Here is a 20,247-nt window from a genome sequence, read left to right as displayed (position 1 = left end):
CTCCACCCCAACGAGCTCCAACCCAGAGAGCACGGCGCGGGCGGCAGCCACAGAGCAGGGGAGGAGTGCAGCGCCAGGCACCCAGACTCCAGCGCGGCTTCCCGTCTCGGGTCCCTCCTGCCAGAGGCTGTCCTGCAGCTGGGGAGGCGGGCTGGCGGCTGCAGGTGGGACCTCCGGCAGTGACCACTGCAGGTAAGTGTGCGTGGGAAGCTGAGTCTCCGAGAACTGAGGTCACACTTCTCACACTACCGCAGAGAGGACGGAGCCCTCACAGAGAAATTCAGCATGGCAAGGGCCTCCATCTGCTTACCATGAAGGATTTCTAGTATCAAATGAATTCTTGACATATTACACACATTCAATAAATACAAACATTAAAGATTCTAGCCTGCAAGTTACACAAGACTTTATATAAAAAATCAAATTATTTCAACAAAGAGGTTTAGAAACCAATTTTTACAATATTTTGTATGTTTTAATGTTTGTAATGGTGGTAGACTTGCTTCAAGTCTGTATCTTCACTATCCAAAGCACAGAAAAGATATATGGAGCAAAGAAATGTCCAGTTTCTGGTTTCCCAAAAATGACTGGGATTTTGTGTGTGTGGCCACACCGAGCAGCATCAGGGCCTCAGCTCCCTGACCAGGGGCCCCTCTGTGTCGCCTGCAGCGGCAGCGCTGAGCCTCGATCCCCAGACCTCAGGGAGGGCCAGCTATGATTTGTAAAACAAATTCACCCTCAGATAAAGCCATACACTTAATAAGACACACAGATTAGGCATTAATGTTTTCTTTTTGTGAAACTGAGACAATAGACTTTTTTCCCTAATGAAATAAGCTTGGTATAAGTAGTACTTAAAAATACCTCCTTACAGTGCTTTTTATTTGGTGGCCACTTGTCACGTCCTTAAGCTCAATGTGTCAGTCTGTGTAACACCTACCCTGTTATCATCTGCGTTGTCATTGAAGATATGAGAAACCAGAGATGTCTCAGAAACCTGGCATTGAAGGCTAAACTGTAGAGAAGCCTAAAAAGGAATGGGGAAAATAAGTAAGAGTTAGCAAACCGTCATTCAACGTATTTCTTCAAAAAGAGAAAAGTGACAGGCGGAAGATAACGTGCAACTGAGAAGATACCTGTCCTAACGCCCCCCACGGCGGGCTGCTCCCACAGCTGAGAGGAGCCCGAGCACCCCGACTGCTGGGGGCCTGTTCTCACTGCTGTGGCGCTAAGCCGGCCCCGAGCTGCGCCTGCGAGACCAACCCCAAAGAGAGCTGGGTGTGCCCTTCACACGCACACCCACGCGTGCCGCCCCTCAGGACATACCACAGTGCAGCAATGTACTCCAGGGCTGCGTTACTAATATTACTAACACGCAGCAACATTTACCAACTGATTGTAATGCCCTACCTCTAAAACACACACACACACACACATGTAAATCTGTTTTTTAATGCTAACACGTCAAAATTAATTTAAATCTAAAAATATATTTTAAAGGCTTAAAAAACCCCTCCTGTACAAAACCAGAAGACTAAGGAGCTTTGGGGGTGCCTAAGTTTAATTTTAAACTAGTTTTACTTACTATACTGCATTTTTGTAATAGGACTTAATTTCTAGTCATTTTTAGACAGGCAGGACTTAGAAATTAAATTCCAAACTTAAGAGACTGATCACACTAAGAAAAGGTTTAGGACAGCAGGGAAACATGGTTTTAAGAAAGGGATGTGATCTGCCTTTAGAATCATCTCAGAAGAACCATGAAGTCCAAGAGCGAAGACTAAGCTGGCTCAGTGAGCAGAACTGCAGGGATAAAGCTTTCATGGTGGAGTTAGAGAACGCACGAGGAATGAGCCTGGCACCCAAACTTTAGGATGAAAGCAGTGTGAGAGCAGAATTCCATGTTCTGGAAACGTACATCCATCTCGTCTTACACACTTTTTGCGTGATGCTGAATTTCACACGGAATCACTGTATTCTCAGGGTGGAAAAGACCTCTGAGATGGCGTTGGACCCAAGCTGTCAAGCGAGCTTGTGACGGAGCCGGCAGAGGCTGCCCTCTCTCCTCAGCAGTGAGGCCGCCAGCCCTGGGGCCTCCGCGGCCAGCGTCGGCAGTAATGGGATGATCTAAATAGAAGCACCAGGCAATGTGCATCCACAATTCTCTACCGAGCTGGTTACCAGTTGCTGTGCATATTGTTCTGAGTATAAGAGGAGGTGTTTTAGCAGAACAAACTTTGCCAAAAGTGTATTAATTCAAATGCCCATAGTGGAAGAGAAACGAATGGGGTTTAGATAAATAAATCACTCTTCAAGTCTCAAGTTGGTTATTTTCCTGCATTCAATCAAAAACATCAGATATATTCCTTAGCACTAGCATTTTCTAAGTATACAACAGGGGCTATAGAGTACTGGTTTTTAAAAATCCAATCCTGTCTTAGCGTGGTGCATTTTGAGATGTCCAAATGACATTAAAAGCGTATCACTGAGCTTCCCTGGGGGTCCAGTGGATAAGAATCCACCCGCCAACGCAGGGGACACGGGTTTGTGCCTGGTCTGGGAAGATACCATAACAAAGCCCGAGGGCTACCAGTCCTGAGCCTGCAGGCCTAGGGCCCGCGCTCCACGACGAGAGAAGCCACCACAGTAAGAAGCCGGGCGCCACAGCGAAGACTCGTAAGACAGAGGGAGCCCTCTCACAGCAGCAGGACCCAGTGCTGCCGAAAGTAAGTACACCTAAAAGGTGATCACCTGAAAACTACTGAGAGCGCGAACGACTACGTGAGATGCACCTGGAATTGCAGGTCTCAGGCTGGACAGACTCTGTTAGATCATTCCGCCCACCACCCTTCCAGTGTCACGTGGCCCAGAGCAACGCTTTCATCAGAGAACGAGGGGACCCTACCGCTCCAAGGCTAAGGTCTCTTCCAGCTTAAAAATAGAAGAGTCTGCAGAAGTGGGTTACACCTGTCCTGAGTACACACTCACATATGGTATCGGCACCACACTAATTCATTCGGTTGAGAAATTAAACAATAAGAATCACTGGAATAATGAAAAATGGTAAGAAGACAATAGATCAATTAAATAAACCATGGAAAACAATAAGAACAAAGCTATGAAAACCATGAACTTTCAACAGAAGAGTTCAAGAAGGTTCTGCTTGCCTTACTTGTCTTTAATCGAGAAACCGAGGCCTCTGTGAAAGAATGGACTACGTAGTGTGTCACTGATGTGACATCTTAACTTGGTGTTAATATAGATCCTGACACTTGCTCCTCAGAGACCCGAGCAAGGACTGCTCTAAGGAGGCACGGCCTCTTTTTTCTTAACAGCAGCAACACGAGAGACAGGGTCTTCCACAGCATTTCACCCATCTTCCCAGAAGTAATCAGTTAGCACCTTGGGATAAATCACCCAGACACACTGGACAGAAGTAAACAAAAGTGGGTTCTCTCAACATATCCTCCTTTAATACGGCCTTTCACCCAAAGTTGTAAACATCTTTCCACATGAATACACATATGCATTTCAAAAGTTATACTTCAAGTCAACATTCTGAAAGTCTCTAAATTAATCACTCAATAGGCAATAAAAACAAATTATTAAACCTTTAAGTTATTTGGGCTTGACTGCTAAAAGGCGAGGAAGTGACGTATGCTTTACATACACTGGGATATAGTTAAAACTACCCATTAAGCTTTATTTAGCTGAGACAATGCTATGAGTTAATTAGTAAAGGGCAACATTTCCAACCTAGGTCATAAATTCAGAGCAGTCTGTCTGCAAGGACAATTTAAGTTATAAAAGAGAACACAGTGGAAGACTCCTGCTCACACACAGGCAGTGAAGGTCGTGACAGCAAGGCGTTCTCAGAGACCTCCTCTGTGCGTAAAGGCGTCACAGGTAAGAGAAACACGACAGGCCAGCCACCCGAGGGCCAGCCCACTCCTGCAACCTCCGGTGGAAATGTGGCCTTTGTGTTTTCCTGCTCAAAGGAGCACTTTTCTGGCAAAGTCAATACGAAAATACATATATAAGATTCATCTGTGAGATAATGCAAGATAAAAAATAAACTCCAATTTCCTTAATAGTAATAAAAGTTTAAAGATGAATTTCAGTTTGAGACAACCTGCTAAAACATCTTTCCTTCACAGACAAACCGGGGACTAAGGACAGAAGGTCAGCTTCGACAGACAGCTGCGCTCGGTCAGCATCCCAGCACCAAAGGCGCACAGCTCACACAGGCAGCTCCCTTCCCCTGACAGCAAGGCTCCTTTCAAGCTTCCGTCCAAGAGGAACAGACTGAAGCAGTGTACCTCCACTCGAACTGCAGAAGCACCACTGTTACCTTACACAACTTCTTGGATAATCCCTTCCCTTGCTTTTCTTACAAGAAAACTTAAAAAAACTTTTAAATACGCTTTGTGTATGCTTTTCCAAATTTACTTGTATTTCCTGTGAGGTGTCAATAATGTTTAGAAAATTATGTTTCAAAACTCACTATATTATATTCCTAAATTTCACTAAAGCAGGCCTAGTTTATTCATTTGATATCTCCAACAATAACTGCTGCCAATTCATTTATAAATATGAGTTCAAGATAGACAATAAAATCATTGTGTACTGAAATGTTACAAAGCTCACAAATCTTATGTGATCTTTTTAACAATATAAATTATAACAATAATCAAACAGCTCCTTAAATCTATCATTTATATTGAAAATATCGTTGATAATAAATGTAAACATGAAATCACAGTCCCCCCCAAAAAACTGTTTCTCTCTGTAGGTACATTCTCGGTACTGGCTCTAAAATCCTCTAAAACTCTCTTTACAAAGACATGAACAGTGTAGACTGCCTCTGGGACGCACACGAAACACGAGTTTGTAGTCTCCTCTGAAGTCATCTGCATAGTCATTCTATCTCAAATTATTAAAACTATGACTCTATAATCAAGAGCTAAGGAGTGTCCACGACCACATCAGTGGTGTTGAGAGAGCAGACGAGGCAACCCTGCGCCCGACTGCCCAGACCAGTGGTTAGGACGTGAGGCACAGTCAGGCTGGCTTGTTCTAGCTTCTGGTAGAAGAATTGAGCACAGGATATAATGAATTCTAATGGCTTAGGATTTGATATATGAACAAGAACACTAAAGAAAAATGGTCACCTCAACCTTTCTGATTTAGTCATGTCCGACTCTGCGACTCCATGGACTGTAGTCCACCAGGCTCCTCCATTCACGGGATTCTCCAGGCAAGAATCCTGGAGCGGGTTGCCATTTCCTTCTCCAGGGGATCTTCCCGACCCAGGGATCGAATCCAAGTCTCCCAAATTGCAGGCAGATTCTTTACCATCTGAGTTACCAGGGAGGCCATGATCCTTAAAACAGTCTCTTTAAAATGCCATTTCAAAGTCTTTAGATGTTAATGAAACAAAAGAGCCCCCAAGAATATGCTCTTCTGCCCACCTTAAGTATAAATCCAAACTCCTTAAAATCAGCTTAAAAGAGACCCTACAGGGAAGTGAAAGGTTCCCTGGGAGCTGCAGTCACAGGTGAACTCTCAGGATATAAACCAGGAGGATTTCTGAAAGGCGACAGCCTCTGCAGGGCTCTGACGAACACGGCAGCCAGGAGGCGGCAGGGGGGCGGCAGCTGTCCCTGGACAGACACAAGCGCAGGCAGAGGGAGGGCGTGGGACACCTGGAGGCGCAGAGGAAAGCGACGACGTGAAAGGAGCAAAGCCGGGCTGAGGCAGGGACAGCCTTCCACAGCGAGAAATGGAGCCGGAGAGGCAAGCAACGCTGGGTTAGGAAAGGACACCGCACCACAGTCAGCAAAGGAAAGGGAAGATTTCCCCAACAGAAGGATTCACCGGCAGGTGCTTAAGCAGGACAACGAAATAGTGAGGGTCGTACTTTGACAATTCAGTCTGGGAACACGCGACACGAGGCCCGCAGCACGCACACACCATGGGGACTGAAGGCACACAGGGAATCACTGAGACAGGAGCGAGTCTCAGCCTAGACGCCCAGGCAGCACTGCTCCGCACGACCGTCTGTGCTGAGGAGCCGGCCACGTGGGGCTGCAGTGAGCGCCCGCGACGTGGCTGATGTGCCGGGGAAAGCGGAGGGGCCACGATTCATTAGTGGCTGCCTTCGGGACACCGCGGCCCCAGCGTGACTCCAGGTTTTGGGGAAGATGCTGAGCTCCACCGCAGGCACTGTGAAAGGAGAGGACGGCCCCGCGGAGGCGCTGAAGTTGAGTCTGGGGCTTGGGAAAGCCATCTGCGTGGACAAGACCACAGAGAATCTACCAGGCAGAGAGGAAGAAAGACACTGAACACGAAGAGAGAGCGAAGGCTAACAAACACTGACGCAGAGGCCAGGACGCATGTGCAGAAGGCAGCGAGGAGGAGAAACCCAGGAGCAAAGAGAGGGCGAGGTTAGGAAACAGTGAAGCAGACGCCACGACGCGCCTGCAGAAGGCCGCGAGAAGGAGGAGCCCAGGAGGAAAGGGAGCTTAGGCGAGCCCTGCATCTGCCGGGCAGCACGCAGACCGGCTCCCAGGACAGGGACGTGGTGGAGGGGGAGGCCAGGCTCAGGGTCCCGCCACCGCGCAGAGCGCCAGGGAGATGGGTGGCAGCGAGCGGGCCCTCCTGCACGGTGGACGGCCCCCAGCAGCACAAACCCACCAGTAAAACACCAGACTCCTGCCCAAGAAGCCAGAGGAGAGTCGGCCAAGAGCGAAGCTGAGTGCCTGCGAGCCGCTGTCCTCATGGCTGCGAAGTATCCACCTACGAGGCTCAGTTCTCGCGACACTGGGAGAGAGCTGGCCTTCTCCCAGCCCCAGCACAACCAGTGAATGCCTGCTCACATTCAAAGTTAGTGAATATGTTTTCCAAAAGAAGAGCAATTTTTAAATTCAAAAATTTATTCAGATTTCCAAGTTCAATGGTAAGATCTACAGACTTTCATAAAAGGAGATAGAGGTTCATTAACTACTTAATCTTTAAAAATTAAAATAATTCACATAATTCAAAACCCAAAACCCTGTTAAAGTATACAGTTCAAAGTCCACTCTCTCCACCTCCTCGACCCGCGCCCCCCACCCCCACAAAACCAGACGTGATTAATCATGTCTGTGAATTTCCTGTGAATGCTGCCAGGTTTCTTTATGCAAATACACATTCTACCTTTCCCACCTTTTAAGGCACAAAACATTATTACTCACTGTTCTGAAACCTTTTTTTCACTTACACATGTATCTTAGAAACCTTCCCATATCAATGTAGAAAGGGCCTCCAAATTCCTTCAGAGTTCCTGACGATCAATGGTAAACAGAAGCGAAAGCCACAAATCCCACCCCTGAAAATAAGAGGGACTACTACAAGCCTGGGAGGAGCTGAGAGAGAGTTATTAGCCTAGACTTTACTAATCATCTTTTAAATACCTTCGTAAAAAGCTGAAAGCAGTTAACATCTACAACGGCGAAAATAAGCCTCTTTGCTCTTTTACGAGCCATGAGAAACACTCTAAATACTCAGAACCTAATATATTTAAACCATAAATAAAATTCCTAGAGTACTTTCTTAGAGGAAACAGGTGCTGTACTCATAAAACCCAGGCTACGTATAAAGCTCCTCTCCCATTAAACACCTTTTGGAAGCGGTTCTGTAGTAAACCTCAGGCCAGGGCAGTGATACATCAAGTCCAGTCATTACCGCCCAGAGCCATGGACTTTGGGCTCCAATAAAACCAGCGGCCTGCTTGGGCTGCAGGTCCTCAGATCTCACATCCTGCTCCGATGCAATCAGCCCACCGTGAGCTAATCAACTCACCCAGGGCTCACTGCCTCACGCCGCCTCACTTCCTCAGACAGTAATAAACACCAGCGAGCCAAGATCGCACCTAATTGGCTGGCTGCACGACTGTTTACAAGGCCGCTGCGGTCGAGTGCTCCCTGCACGCAGTTCGTGTCAAAGAATGCTTTCCTAGCCAAAGAAACAGCTCTCCACAGAAGAGGGGCTCTGCCAGGCCGCAGGGGACGCACGCCCCCACACGCCTGCAGCAGGAGGACCTCAGCTCCCGGTGGACCGCCCACAACCGTGCCCGCTCTCACGTCCTGCCCTGAGCGCGTCTGCCGAAGCCTAGGAACCTGCTCAGCTGTCCCTCAAAGCACAGGGACAGGGGAGCTGAAAGTTACCGTCACACCCACCGGCCACATTCAAACTTCCATGCTTTGTCCTTCAAACATTCACTTCACTGCTTTGAAGAACAAAAGGATTCCTCAGGCACAAAAGTAAACCGTCACGGCACTCTGGCAGCCCGAGCCTCTGCGGGCCCCCTCCCCGGGCCCCGGGCAGGCCTGAGCCCCCCCAAGGGCGGGAGGCCCGGGGCGCCCGCGCGGCGGGGGCGTGGCACTCGCCTGGCCCGCGGCACCAGGACGCGGTGCTGCACCATGAGCGTGTGGCAGACGGCCGCCATCAGCGTGCAGGCCTCCTCGCTGGCCGAGTCCCTCCACACCAGGCTCAGCAGCGTGTTGGTCTGCTGCTTCGTGTCCAGCTTCTTCAGACACTCCTCGGCGATGTACAGCACAGACAGCCGCCCGTCCTCCTGAAAGGCAGAGGGACCGCTCAGTCAGCCACGTCCTGGCAGAGCTCAGCTCGACTCACACAAGACAGGCACTATCTAAAGGTCACCCGCATCACGACGGACAACATCAGCGTCTCTACTAAGTCGTGCACCGAAGGGCCCTCAGGTCCCCTGCAGACCGAGGGCACCCCTGCGGGTCCCTCTGTGCCTGCGGAGCAGGGCCGTGGGTGCGGCTGCTGGGGGACTGACGAGCTCTAGGTCCTCACACTGAGAGCAGGGCTCACTCCACAGTGCTCAGACCGCTCCAGATGAAGCACCCGTGTGAAAACGGATTATCATCTGGCAAAATTTCCACTTTAGATGACTTCAGATATCACAGTTTAAGCAAATATTTAAAAACGTTAAAAAAAATAAAAATACATACATAAACCTGTTATTTTGTATCTTAACTTCTCTCGAATATCTGATACACTGACTAAAATCTGAGCTAATACTCAATGAAGTTTACCTATCTGGTATATTAATGAAACATAGACTCTCCTCATACATGTATGTACGTATATATATATATATATATATATATATGAGTAAACAAAATGTGACGACACATGCAGTTTGGGCACTGCTGACTGTACTGCTTGGAAGCCTGGATGGATGCAGCTTGTGTGATCTGTAACACTCTGCCACATGACATGCTCTGCGAGACAGCTCACACGCGTGCATCTGCACTTCGCTGCTATTGTTCAGTCACTCAGTCGTGTCTGACTCTGCGACCACATGGACCGCAGCACGTCAGGCCTCCCTGTCCTTCACCATCTCCCAGAGCTTGCGCAAACTCATGTCCATTCAGTCAGTGATGCCATCCAACCCTCTCATCCTCTGTCGTCCCCTTCTCCTCCTGCCCTCAATCTTTCCCAGCATCAGGGTCTTCTCAAATGAGTCGGCTCTTCCAAAGTATTGGAGCTTCAGCTTCAGCATCAGTCCTTTCCATGAATATTCCGGACTGATTTCCTTTAGGAATAACTGGTTTGATCTCCTTGCAGTCCAAGGGACTCTCAAGAGTCTTCTCTAGCATCACAATTCAAAAGCATCAGCTCTTCAGCACCCCGCCCTCTTCATGGTCTAACACTCCCATCTGTATCTGACTACCTGAAGAACCAGCAGCTTTGACTAGCAGACCCCCATCAACAGACTGGTGTCTCTGCTCTTCAATATGCTATGCTTGCCATGGCTTTTCTTCCAAGGAGCAAGCGTCTTAATCTCGTGGCTGCAGTCACTGTCTGCAGTGATGTCGGAGCCCAAGAAAATGAAATGTCACTGTTTCCCCATCGATTTGCCCATGAAGTGATGGGACCTGGTGCCATGATGTTCGCTTTCTGATGCTGAGTTTTGAGCCAGCTCGCTCTCTCTCCTCTTTCACACTCAGGCACAAATTACACTGTGTAGCGGCACTCGGTGGAGATGGCACAGGCGTGGCTCCAGATCACCACGGCAAAGCGAACATCGAAATAAAGCGAGTCACGTGAACTTCCTGGCTTACCAGTGCATGTGAAAACTGTGTTTATTCTCTCTTGTAGCCTGCTGCTGCTGCTGCTGCTGCTAAGTCGCTTCAGTCGTGTCTGACTCTGTGCGACCCCACAGACGGCAGCCCACCAGGCTGCCCCATCCCTGGGATTCTCCAGGCAAGAACACTGGAGTGGGTTGCCATTTCCTTCTCCAATGCATGAAAGGGAAAGTGAAGTCTCTCAGTCATGTCCAACCCTCAGCGACCCCATGGACTGCAGCCTTCCAGGCTCCTCCGTCCATGGGATTTTCCAGACAAGAGTACTGGAGTGGGGTGCCATTGCCTTCTCCCTATTGTAGCCTAGGAAGTGCATAATGTGATGGCAATGTCTAATAAAACAATGCACCTACCTTAATTTAAAAATGTTTTATTGCTAAAAATGCTCACTATCAATGTATGAAAGCAGAGTAGCTGAGAAATGTAATAAAATGAGGTGTGCCTACACAGATAATATTTAAATGTCACAGAGTCTCTAGAAGGTAAGTATGAACAAACTGTCTTCTGAAAACAGAAGTTTTATCAACTTTTCATTTACCAGATCTCACTTTTTTTCGACCATACAATTCACACTTTTTTGCATCTGAGTTGTGACAAGCTGTAGCAAGAGTTCCAGCACCCATCAACACCCTCTGTTCTGCCCTCTGTAACGAGCCCCGCCCTGGCCACACTGGCTGCCCCCATCCTTCTGCTGGGCTGGCTTCCTCTCTGCCAAGGGAGCCTCTGAGCCCTTCTGCTCCACCCCCTGATCCCCCTCCCCCCAGCATAGTCTCAAGTGTATTTTCCTGGGACTAGACTTGGCACCAACCAAAGAGACATATTCTAAACAAAAAAAAACAAACAAAAAAACAGAAACCTTAAACCTAGTACAGCCACATCTCAAGGCACTGCAATTGTGTAATTAAGAGAAAAAGACATCAGTGGCAGACTATACCACTTAGGTAAGACAAACAGCGTGTGTGACATGAAGTTTTTATTCCTTGAAAACACACAGGAAGCACTGCTAGGTAAGAAGAGGGAGAAGGGGAACTTGGAGATAAAATGTGACACCGTGCATAAAATGAGTTTCAAAGTGAATCATAATGTTGATCATCTATAAAACCTGTGAAAAAGACAAAAGATGCTCTGCAGTGTTCAAGAGACAGTTAAGAGGAAACCTGACCTGCTTTTCTTTTAGGGGCTGGGGAGGAGGAGCAGGAGAGGGCCTGACCGGGGCGTCTCTGTGGAGTGATGAAGATGTTCTAGACTCAGTGGGACAGATGCCTAGTCATGTTCATGCACTGGAAAGTCACTGAGCAGTGTGTCACTTTAAGTGGGCTCATTCTGGGACTTTCCTGGTGGTCCAGTGGTTAGGACTCTGTACTTCCACTGCAGAAGGCACAGATTCAATTCCTGGGTGGGGAACTAAGAGATCTTACAAGATCCACATGCTGTGAAGCAAAACAAACAAACAAACAAAAAACAGACAGGTAAGAATTTATTTTAAAAAATAAAAGGGTGGATTTTATGGAAAAATGTATGTCAATCAAGCTGTTATTTTTAAAAATTCTTAAAAATAAAAATAAAAGAGTGGAATAGTGCCTGGCACACAGTAAGTGCTCCTCCTGTAAACAGGAGCTTAACCTTCTAACCCAATAACCTCACTTGAAGAGTGGTGTCCTGAATAATAATTAAACTGATACAAAGAGCAGCCCTACTTGGCACTGAAAGGCCAAACATAAGACTGCACGTCTCTGCGTTGGAAAAGATCTTGATTCTGGGCAAGACTGAAGGCAAAGGGAGAAGGGGGTGGCAGAGGATGAAGTGGTTAGATGTCATCGCCGACTCAAGGACATGAATCTGAGCAAACTCCGGGAGGCGGTGAAGGACAGGGCATCCCGGCCTGCTGCAGTCCATGGGGTCGCGAAGTGTCGGCCATGACTGAGCGACTGAACAGCAAGCTAAACTGACAGACTGTGCTCCTAGTTTACACCAAAAAGCAGACGCAGAGCTGCGCGTGCCCACACGTGTGAGCGTGGGTGTAAGGAAGAGGCCTGGGGAGCGCAGGGCGTGCACACGCACAGCTGGGGGCTCACCGGAGCGCTGGCCGGCCTGTCGGCCTCCTCCCCCTCCTCTTCGTCTGAGTCGCTGGCCGCATCCTGGCCGCTGGCGCGGGTGGGCGAGACGGGCAGCTGGGACAGGAGGGCCTGGAGGACTCGCAGGTGCGCCAGCAGCCCGTCCTCGGAGAGTGCGCCTTGGTGAGACAGCCACACCGTTAGTTAGGAGGGGTGAGAAACTGGCAGATGCGGGGGACCGCTTCTCCTGAACTCCGAGAGGCATTTCCGACCAGGACACACATCACATCTCTAATATTTCGCGTGCAGATGTGGGCACTCAAGTATTTTAGCATAAGATACCCAAATGCTATGCCAGGCAGCCCAGCAGCTTAGCACAGATGGGGGCCCATCCAACCCTAAGACTCGTTTTAATCTGTGTGGCCCTGTTAAGTCAGACTTTTCACCCTGCCTGGACACTATGCCCGGGGACACTGGCCAGGCCACGGCCTTAAGCAAACATGTTCTTCCAAGGAGCTCCTCCCCCAGAGGCCGTGCTGACAACGGGACACCCGGCCGTGCACCCCGCCCCGCCCTGCTCCCATCTATGCATGCTGCCTCTACGTGAGCTCAGCGCGACACCCTATGTTTCATACCCAAATAATTGTCACCAACAGTTAAGACGAAGTAGAAGAGCCACGGCGCGCCCCCACTGGTGGTGGGGCGTCTGCCCTCCAGGGACAGCAGTGCAGTCAGGAAGGGCTCGTAGGGGAAGACGGCCCGTGGGTCTGCAAGGGCAGGGATGACGAAGTGGAAGACCTGCTCCGTGAAGGGGGCCGCCAGGACCTCCTTCGTGAAGGCTGTAAAAACCTGTTGCCTAATGAAGAAAAATGGAAGCTCGTAATAAAATCAAAACACGCTGTCCACAAAATCATTGATAAAATCACTGCACACAAAATAACCTTTTCGTCAGTCAAGTTTTTCAGATTAACTAGAGCACCCTAAACTTAATGCTCTATTATTCCTATTTAAAAAAAAAAAAAAACAAGACTTTGCTATGTTTTTCTATCTTCTGATAGCTACTAGACAGCAAGAAAATAACCAGGTCACCAGAATTATAAATTTATGTTGGGTGCAGGCCAGATAGAAAAAGTATATTTTTCTTTAAACTGAGTCACACTAATAAAGCAAAACTGACTTTCAAGTCCATATTTCAGACAGCATCCTGTGTCAAAGTTAGTTAGATACAGATCTTGCGGAATTACAAAATCAATAAACTGATTTCATTCTCACCTTGCACCTTCTGGACAGGAGTTGTACGTAAAGTGCAATGGTTTTAAAACATTCTCTAGCAAAATTTTTGCTATAGGAACTCGAGATAAATCAGAATATTCAATACTTGATGGAAGCTTGCTGTTAATTAACAAATAGAGAGATCTATAATACCCTGAAAGAAAAAAAAACATTTATAAGTTGTATCAATTTGTATTAAAATATCAATACCCCTCCCTATCCTTTCTTTTTTTTACAACAAGGGGAAAACAAACTTGGCAATTTTTAACTGCTCTTTATAAATCTCCGTAAGTCCAAATTCAAGTTAGTTTTTCCTTCAAGTTTTTATCAAGTAAACTTTTTGGTTCCCAAGTAACTTGAAGTGATGTGTAAAGTCGAGGAATCCACTGCTCAGCACCAACAACGATCAACTACACCCAATCACCTACACCACCTCTCACCTGGGACCAGCCCAAGAGACAACTATTTCAGCACATCATCAAGGAACACCATTATCTTAAAATAAATTAGTAACAACTTCTTAATACCACAAATACCTATGAGTGACCAGGTCTCCAACTGTCTCTAAACTTTTTTTTAAACTAGTTTGCAGAAGCCAAGTAAAAAGGTCACAGTGGGATTTTCAAAAGCTGTCTCCTAGACATCCTCCAAGTAACCACGCCACTGTGTGCCTGTAGAAACCATCACGCTGACCCAGGCCTGCAGGCCCTGAGCAGACTCCGTCCACAGCGCTGTGCTCCTGGCTGTCACCCCACGCCCCGACTCTGGCGCGCCTGTCTGCCTTCTGATGGGATAAGATGTCTGGGTCCCGCCTGCTCATCTCCCAGCCGTTCCTCCCGGGACTCACGCTCCCTTTAAAGGAAAGGCTCTTTCTGGAGACCACAGTGTGGGCACCGAGGGGCTCACGTGTTTTACAGGCAACCTGCGTGAAGCAGACACACGGGCATGGCCCGCCTAAGCAGTGGGAGGGCTCCTCTGCCACCTCTAACATCCTGGGCCACCAGCCCTGCGGGGCTGCGCCCTCTCCTGCGGCAGGACGTACGTCTCCAGCTGTAGTCTGTGAGCACCTCGCCATTGTAAGCACGCACAAACACACTCCCCACTTGTCGGGGGCTCCCCACTCTGAACCCAAGGTTCGGCTGCTGAACAGGGCATCCCCACAGGGGACCACTAGACCTGCTCCATGACTACCCCAACCCTAACCTCACAGACACTGCTTAACCAGCAACACTTCACAAGACAGGGAAAGCTCTTCTGCTGTAAGACTGAGAATACAGGGCCCTCCCTGGTGGTCCAGCGGTTAAGGACCCACCTGCCAATGCAGGAGACACAGGTTTGATCCCTGGCCTGCAGAGACCCCACATGCCAGGGAGCAATCGAGCCCATGAGCCACAACTGCCAAGCCTGTGCTCTAGAACCCGGGAGCCGTGAGCAAAGAAGCCACTGCGATGAGAGGCCCCAGGACCCAAGTAACTAGAGAGGAGCCCCTACTCGCTGCAGCCAGAGAAAGCCGCTCAGCCGTGAAAGCCCACCACAGTCAAAAAATACTAAAAATATGTATTTAAAAAACCTGAAAAAACAAATACATCAAAAAAATTTAAACATATCAAGAAGAATTCTGGAGTGCCACACTATTCTATCAGCATCACAGATGTGCGCACTGAACAGACTGACAGCAGGAACAGCGCATCAAGGAGCAGCTGAGTCACGACTCTGAAAAGCTCCAGGTTAAGGCAGCCTGGTGCGCAGCGACACAAACTGATGGGTAGACAGGATGTCAGAATGTCATAGACTAGTGATGTCAGGAAGTAACTTATCGAAAAAGATGAAACGCAGCTATGCCACAGAAGATGCTGGAAGCAGCCCTTTCTGGGTAAGATTTCAAAGTGTTGCCTCGTTCAACACACATTCAAGAATAATGCATATTCCTTAGTTATCTTCTTCACACTTTTAGAAAGCAAAAGCAAAACCTTTTTATGAAATGCTTAGCTTTAATATCTACATATGCAATAATACATCAACACAGTGGACTTTAAAATTTTTTCTTTAAAGATCAAATTCTTTAATTTTCAATTTAGTTTTAATTAACTCAGTAATTTCCCTAATTTTTCAACAAACTAAGTAGGGTTTCTTTTTTTTTTCAACCAACCAATCAGTAAGGCTGGATGTATAAGAATTTAATTTCTACAATTTTAATCTTGAGGATTAAATCAGCTAGATTTAACCTAGAGTAGTCCATCAAGAAAACAAAAGCAAAATTATGTTTTCATCAGTAACTGCTGCTTCCTGGAATGTCTTCTGATAGCTCCTTTTATGACCAGTAACACACCCATTTTAACATTACGCTCCTGGACTCCAGGAGCGGCGGCACCCCACCTGCGAGAACAAGTCAGAGCTTTGCTGCTGTTGCTGACCACGTGGTGCGGCCCGTGGGGTCTCAGTTCCCCAGCGAGGGGCTGAACCAGGGCCCCTGGCACTGAAAGCGCCGAGTCCTAACCACAAGGCCACCAGGGACTCCCTGGAATAAACTCGAGAAGGTTTATTTTACGGTACTCAACTGTCAGAGAAGTCTTAAGAACCGTGTGCACGTCCTCGTCTTTCTGCCAACGTCACTAACGCGTCCTCAGAGGACTTTCAGATGGAGGTTATTACACCCAACAGCACAGTCGCTTGAAGATGGATGTCAATAAGAAACCTCAAACAAACTGAGCATCTTCCTCTTCTCTACTGAACCATTTGATTCCCGGGACAGGCTCTCTCCAGGTGGGTCGGCATGTCGCTGTGCTGGAGGCTGACTGTGCCCAGCACGCGGGCCGCCAAGTTTAGCCATGGCAGCCCGGCCCGGCCCGGCCCAGCCCGGCGGGCCCAGGTATCCGCACCTCAGATGACCTAGTTTCCTTCACTTTCAAGCACCAGGGAAAGTTAGAGATTAGATGCATCTCCAAATTCTGAGGGGGGTAGAGAAGAGGAGAGATGCTAGAATCTGTGACCTACAAAGGTCCCATCCCAGCTGCAGACTCACGGTCCCTGCCCTGAAAAGTGCCCTAGCCACTGCCAACTGCTCACAATAGCACCACCCTCAGTTCTGACACCACCAACTCACCATTCTGAATCATGTAGTGCAAAATTTGTTCAATGATGGACACCACGTAGCTAGCATCTTGTAAAACAGGCAAGTAAGTGTCCTCCGAGGAGAACACCTCCAGCATCCGCATGGGGAGCGCAACATTCAGACTGTCGTCGTTACAGCTCTGCAGCAACCTGTAAAAGCGGAAAAGGCGTCCCAGGGGCCGCAGACGGCAAGTGCCACCCAGAGGCCCTCACACTCTCCTCACTCAGGCGTGGGGAGTGCTCGGGCCCCTCTGCCCTAGTCCGGCAACGCCCCGGAAAGCAGACAGGCCTCAGCAAACAGCCAAGCACCGCGTCATTCGCACCTTGAGTCCTCCTTACGAGCCACACAGGACGCTGGCTCCAGGCTGAGAGAGGACCGTGCACAATCAAGGAGGGAGGGAGGGAGGGAGGAGCAGGCAAGGAAAGTCAGTGTGGGGAGGCTCTGACCGTGCCGCGTCCCTGACCCGCCCGTGCTCCATCTAACCCAGCTCAGCTAGGGGGGCTCCTTAGAAGTGCCCACCAGCTCCTTCCAACATGCCTCCTTCAAGATTTCTCATGCCCCAAACATCCCCCAAGAAGACAGCTTAATCTACTTCCGGTCCTTAGTCACCCAGCACTTTAACTAAAGACTCTGATCTCACTATGAGAATTACAGGCAGAGAGGAAGGCTTAGCTGTTACAAAACTAAGTTTTATTTTCAGAGAAAGTATTTTTTTAAAGTCAACTTTATGGAGACATAATTTACGTGTGATAATCTGTACCCATCTGAAGCAGGCAATACAGTGAGTTCATTAAAAAAAACTAAGACCAAAAAAAAAAAAACAAAACTAAGACCATGGCATCCAGTCCCATCACTTTGAGGCAAACAGATAGGGGAAAAGTGGCAACAGAGGCAAATTTTATTTTCTTGGGCTCAAAAATCACCACAGACAGTGACTGCGGCCACAAAATTAAGAGACTTGCTCCTTGGAAGGAAAGTTGTAACAAATCTAGAGATTAAAAAGTAGAGACATTACTCTCCCAACAAAGCTCTGTAGAATCAAAGCTACAGTTTCTCCAGTAGTCATGTACAGATGTGAGAACTGGACCATAAAGAAGGCTGAGCACTGAAGAATTGATGCTTTCAAACTGTGGTGCTGGAGAAGACTCCTGAGAGTCCCTCAGAATGCCAAGAGATCAAACCAGTCAATCCTTAATGAAATCAACCTTGAATATTCACTGGAAGGACTGATGCTGAAGCTGAAGCTCCAATACTTTGGCCACCTGATGGGAAGAGCTGATTCATTACAAATGACTCTGATGCTGGGAAAGATTGAGGAGAGGGGGAGAAGAGAGGATGAGATGGCTGGATGGCATCACCAACTCGATGGACATGAGCGTGAGCAAGTTCTGGGAGACAGTGAAGGACAGGGATGCCTGGCGTGCTCCAGTCGTGGGGTTGCAAAGCTTGGGACACGACTGGGTGACTGAACAATCACGACAGTGAGCTCTGACATCACGCCCTCACAGACACTGGCCACGCCTCCGCTCCACCTCTCGGCCCTCTGGTAAAGTCTCCCTCCACTCCCCCGAGCTGTGCTGCCACTGGAGACTCGTCTGCACTTTCTCCTGTTCTATACAGAGCGTGCACATCATCGTCCGGAGCCTCCCCTCAGCGACCTTCTGAGACTCAGCCGGCACACACTAACAGCGTGGCCCCTTTACTGCTGGGACTGCTCCACAGCACGGCAACACCAGGTTTCGGTTATCTGTTCACGTGCTGACGGGGACCTGGGTCATTTCCAGTCTTTTCTTGTTATAAATAAAGCTGTCTGAACATTCAAAGCAGCCTTGTGGACCTGCCTCACTTCTCCTGGTAAGATCCTGGGCGAGGAACTGCAGGTCACATGCCAGCCGGACATCACAAGGAACCATCAACGTGAGAGGTGGGGCTGAGAGCCCCAGCTGCTCCGTCCCCACCTCACACGGTCCTGACACTTTAAGGTGTAGCCGTTCTAGCAGCCGGACCAGCGTGCTTTACTGTAGTCTGACAAGCGGTTTCCGTGAACGCCGTTTCAGGTGCTCATTGGACATCTGCATGTCTCCTTTGCCGTGGGGCTGTTTCTTGAGACAATGAGTAACCCACCCTGGCTGCACCAAGGCCCAACCCCAGGCCCTCCAGCCGCACAGCCTCTGCCCATTTCAGGCCGGGCTCCCCAGGCCCGTCTCCCTGCCCCGGGATCCTCACTAAGCAGGCTGTCAGCTTCCCCATGTCACTCTCCAGACACCACCACCTCTCCCACCCGGGCCCGCATCTGTGCGTGTGCAGCTCTCTTCTCCCTTCTCAATTCCTCTTACAGCCGAGCCAACGAGACCCCCATGCCCACCCTCCATCACAGCTCTCAGCACAGGGACCAACGGGCTTACTGCAGGGAAAAATCACCAGACTGTGAAACAGGGGGGAGGAGGGGAGAGGGAGACTGGTGGCCAGCTCAGCTCAGTCACTGGGTTCCCTCCACCCCCACCTTCCACAGGCTCGCCCCCAACTCTGCAGACAGGCTCGAGCCTGGAGAAAGCTGACGGCAGTGCAAATGTTTCCCACACAGAGCCACACGAATTACTCCTGTTCCTGGCAATGCAGAGGGCTCTGTCAGACAGGGAATACAAATTCCCTGAGGCAGGTTCATCTGAATCAGCTGGAACATCTTACTGGTTCCCTCCTTGAGTAACCAGTTAAGTGAAGTCACTGGCACATGCTCACACGCGAGTCCTGACTTTGCTTAACACTGAGCATCACCAACTCAACGACCGATTCCGCCTGCACGCCCCATACCGTGCCTGGCCTCTCCTGCTCCACCCCGGGCTCCCCCTCCTCTCGCAGCAGGGACCAGCCTCTGGCTCTCGGCCTACGCTTTTCTTGCTCCAGACAGTGGACCTGAATCCCCCCAGGGACTGAGAGAACGCGGCACATGCCCCTTCTCTGGTGACTTGCCTACACACCTGAAATTCAGCGCCCTGCACCTGGCTGGCAACATAAAACAACTGACGTTTCTAACAGATTACTGTTTTGATTTTACTTTGTTAAAACTTCACTCCTCATCTAAGAGAACCAGCTTCCTCAGAGAAAACAGTCCCAAGCTCGGGCTTGCAGGGGAGGTATTAAGTGAGCCCAAAGTACCGTGGTCCCAGGAGACACGGAGGCTTGGGAGACGGGGCAGGGGGCTTCTGAGAAGTGCTCCCTCTATCAAGCGCTGAAAGACAGCACAAGGCGGGGCGAGCCTAAACGGGGAGGAGGCAGGGTCCTTTCCACAAGCAAGCCAACAAGCCAGCACCGAAGGAATGCCGCCGCTGGAGAAGCCAGCCCTGAGTGAGCCATGGACACCACACAGGGTCCAGCAAGGCCATCAAACGTGAACACCCCCAGGTGGAAGGCAGCGCCCAACAACAGAGGGCAGCGTGGGCCTGCGCAACATGGAGAGGAGTCTTCAGCAGCACTGGGCCTCTCTGAGCACAGACACGCCTCGCGACGCGGCGGTGGTGTGAGGTGCGGGGTCCCTCACACGCCCTGCTCCGAGGCAGTCTGGTTATACACGTCTAAACTGAATCGAGTGTGCCCCATGCCAGCAACTTTCACAGGGCGCCACTGGGCAGTGTCTGGAGACCTGCAGGGTCAA

The 20,247-nt window shown here is 49.4% G+C and overlaps 1 protein-coding gene across 1 annotated transcript in view; it reads right to left on the bottom strand.

The window, feature by feature from the left end:
* UBE3C (ubiquitin protein ligase E3C) overlaps positions 1-20,247 on the bottom strand; it is a 112,955-nt gene that overhangs the window by 60,866 nt on the left and 31,842 nt on the right. Inside the window, exons 6-11 of the mRNA XM_068972679.1 lie at positions 16,587-16,744; positions 13,484-13,637; positions 12,847-13,067; positions 12,233-12,390; positions 8,430-8,617; positions 941-1,027 (exon numbers count right to left, since the gene is read on the bottom strand). Of these exons, the coding sequence (XP_068828780.1) occupies positions 941-1,027; positions 8,430-8,617; positions 12,233-12,390; positions 12,847-13,067; positions 13,484-13,637; positions 16,587-16,744 (966 nt within the window). The remainder of the gene's footprint in view (positions 1-940; positions 1,028-8,429; positions 8,618-12,232; positions 12,391-12,846; positions 13,068-13,483; positions 13,638-16,586; positions 16,745-20,247) is intronic.

The sequence above is a fragment of the Capricornis sumatraensis genome, chromosome 5 (genome assembly GCF_032405125.1).
Source record: "Capricornis sumatraensis isolate serow.1 chromosome 5, serow.2, whole genome shotgun sequence".
Classification (NCBI taxonomy): domain Eukaryota; kingdom Metazoa; phylum Chordata; class Mammalia; order Artiodactyla; family Bovidae; genus Capricornis; species Capricornis sumatraensis.
This window is presented reverse-complemented; position numbering and strand designations above follow the sequence as displayed.